This window comes from Pieris brassicae, chromosome 3 (genome assembly GCF_905147105.1).
Source record: "Pieris brassicae chromosome 3, ilPieBrab1.1, whole genome shotgun sequence".
Taxonomy (NCBI): Eukaryota; Metazoa; Arthropoda; class Insecta; order Lepidoptera; family Pieridae; genus Pieris; species Pieris brassicae.
In genome coordinates, this window is record NC_059667.1 from 10,000,001 (window position 1) to 10,002,385 (window position 2,385).

The window sequence follows — 2,385 nt, forward strand, 5'->3', positions numbered from 1 at the left end:
AATAGAGTATTAGCTTCTCAGTGAACAGTTGTTCTTAAATGACGACAACATATGAACGACGTGAAGCACTCGCGGTTGAGAACTAATTCAGAGATAGAAATGTCAAGACAATAAAACTACAGTCGATGGATTTACAATGATCTTGACAATTATGGAATTCTTTTATTGATATAAACGTTGATTTTCATTAATTAAGTAATTGGTTGAAGAGTTGCTCTTCCAGTTTTATTTTCCCCGTTTTTAAAGTACCATTATCAATTTTGACGTGAGGTCGACAGTAATTCGTGTAGTGCTTGTTTTCTTTATTTTAACGTTAAATTGTTACTGTCATAAATCTGTATTAAATGTCTACGTAATTTCTCGTAATTTGAGCTCATGGAAACGTATTAAATTTTCAACTTTAAACGAACGATTTGTAGTAAATCGTAGCTGCGGCTATGAGAAGCTAGGAAGCGTAGCTGCTGTAGCATGGTAATTATTTATAATTTATTAGTTACTGTAGCTTATTGGTAAAATGCAATGATTGATTCCTTGGGATTGTTTAAACGTATTTTATGAAGTTTTTGGCATCCGTACCGAGGCTTCACTGTTAGTATTTTGCATGATAAGCATTTTAAGATATAAAAAAACGAAGTTCGCTTTAAATATAAAACCAGCATTTAAATCATTTTTAACGCAATAAATGTTCTTAAGAAAAAAACTCGAAGTTGAACTGAAATATAATAATATTATGAGTGAGCTCCTTCAACTAATCATACAAGGCAAAGTGGTAGGTAGGAGTAGACCTGGCCGCGGACGCACGCCTTGGTTTAAAAACCTTAGACAATTATTTGGCCAAAGCACCAAGTCATTGTTTAGAAACGCGGCATCGAAAATCTAAGTAGCAATAATAATCGCCAACCTTTACAAGGGGCTGACTATAAGAACAAGACGAATAAACTGAATTTAATTTAACATCAAACTGTGCAAAGACATCTATGATTTTGGATATTAGTCTAGAATATTAACAAATAGAGGTTTAAGAAGTGTACTGGCTTTGTTGCAACGATCGCAACATTAGTTGAAAAATATAGCTCAATCAGATAAGTTGCATGTACATTGATAACTCTCATGTCGTTGTATAAATTGAAATTAATTGGTGTTGTCTAGCTTGTCTAATTAACTCCTCACTTTTGATGGCATAAACTCAAATCCATAGAAGTCAAGCAATCCTTATAGCCGTACCTACTACTTTTTAACTTAATAGCAAAGTACCTAAAGATTATAAGCCCATTAACTACGCGGGCTGGAGCACCTTGAATTAGACATTACTGGATTGAATGACCTGCTGAGGACATTGAAAGTTTCTCGTTTCGGAAGCCATGACATGTTTTAAGTCGCAGAACCAGAAGATTGGGGCATATAATTTAAGATGTTTTATGTATTGTAATGATTCGCGTTTCTGTAGAAAGATACTCTAAAGTATTGAATCGATTTCAAAAACTATTTGACCATAAGCCCGCTTTATCCCTCAGTAAAGCAGGTCATTTTGTTTTTTTATTCAAAAGAATAAATAAATTTTATAGAAATAAGATTTGTTCGCGAACGCATAACATCCGTTTGGAATCTGTCACATTAAAACAAATTTCTATATCTTGACCAGTACTATGAAAAGCTGCACGATATAATTCAGTTGCATACTAAAATATTCTTAAAAGTGCTAATATATTATGTATACGAGCTATATCATACCTTTTATCAATAAGCTCAAAATAATAACGAAATACATCCTTAAATTTGTCACACTACTGATCACATATCACACAGTTGCACAGAACACGCGTTAATAAGTATGCGTACACGATAATATATTAATCTCATAGATACAGACGTCTTTCTCCATGGAGAGCGCGCGCACGACTGCCGGCTAATGCTTATTCTGCCCCGCACCCGGCCGAGGTCACAAAGGCTTTTTACATTTTCATGATCTTATGCTTACAGACTGAGCTACGTTTCTTTGTGTTTCATCAAGCTTTTGAATACCTCATTGCTCGATTCATCATTAGGGTTTATTAAATGTTATTAAAAAAGAATTATAACTAATTTCTAATACTGTGTTATTTTTATTCAGGATATCTCCAACTTACGTATTATTTTATAAAATTATAATTTTAATAATATAATAGTAATAGTAATGAAGCCCGTTTATTTCAAATGTTGACGATATACGGATTAGATTATACATTCTCTTTCTTGTTACTCTTTCTTCTGTACCTTTGATCGGAACCCCGTCATGGATAAAGGCCTCCTCCAGCTTTTTCCAAATGTCTCTATCGCTAACATTCTTTATCCATTCGCATTAAAAACTGGGACGTATAGCTAATAATACTAATATAAGTTTTACCT

The 2,385-nt window shown here is 33.3% G+C and overlaps 1 protein-coding gene across 1 annotated transcript in view; it reads right to left on the bottom strand.

The window, feature by feature from the left end:
• The window catches only part of LOC123707467, a 26,194-nt gene extending 24,309 nt beyond the window's left edge, over positions 1 to 1,885 (bottom strand). Inside the window, exon 1 of the mRNA XM_045657528.1 lies at positions 1,732 to 1,885. Coding sequence (XP_045513484.1) covers positions 1,732 to 1,768 — 37 coding nt within the window. The 5' untranslated portion in view covers positions 1,769 to 1,885. The remainder of the gene's footprint in view (positions 1 to 1,731) is intronic.
• Between the last annotated feature and the right edge of the window lie 500 nt (positions 1,886 to 2,385).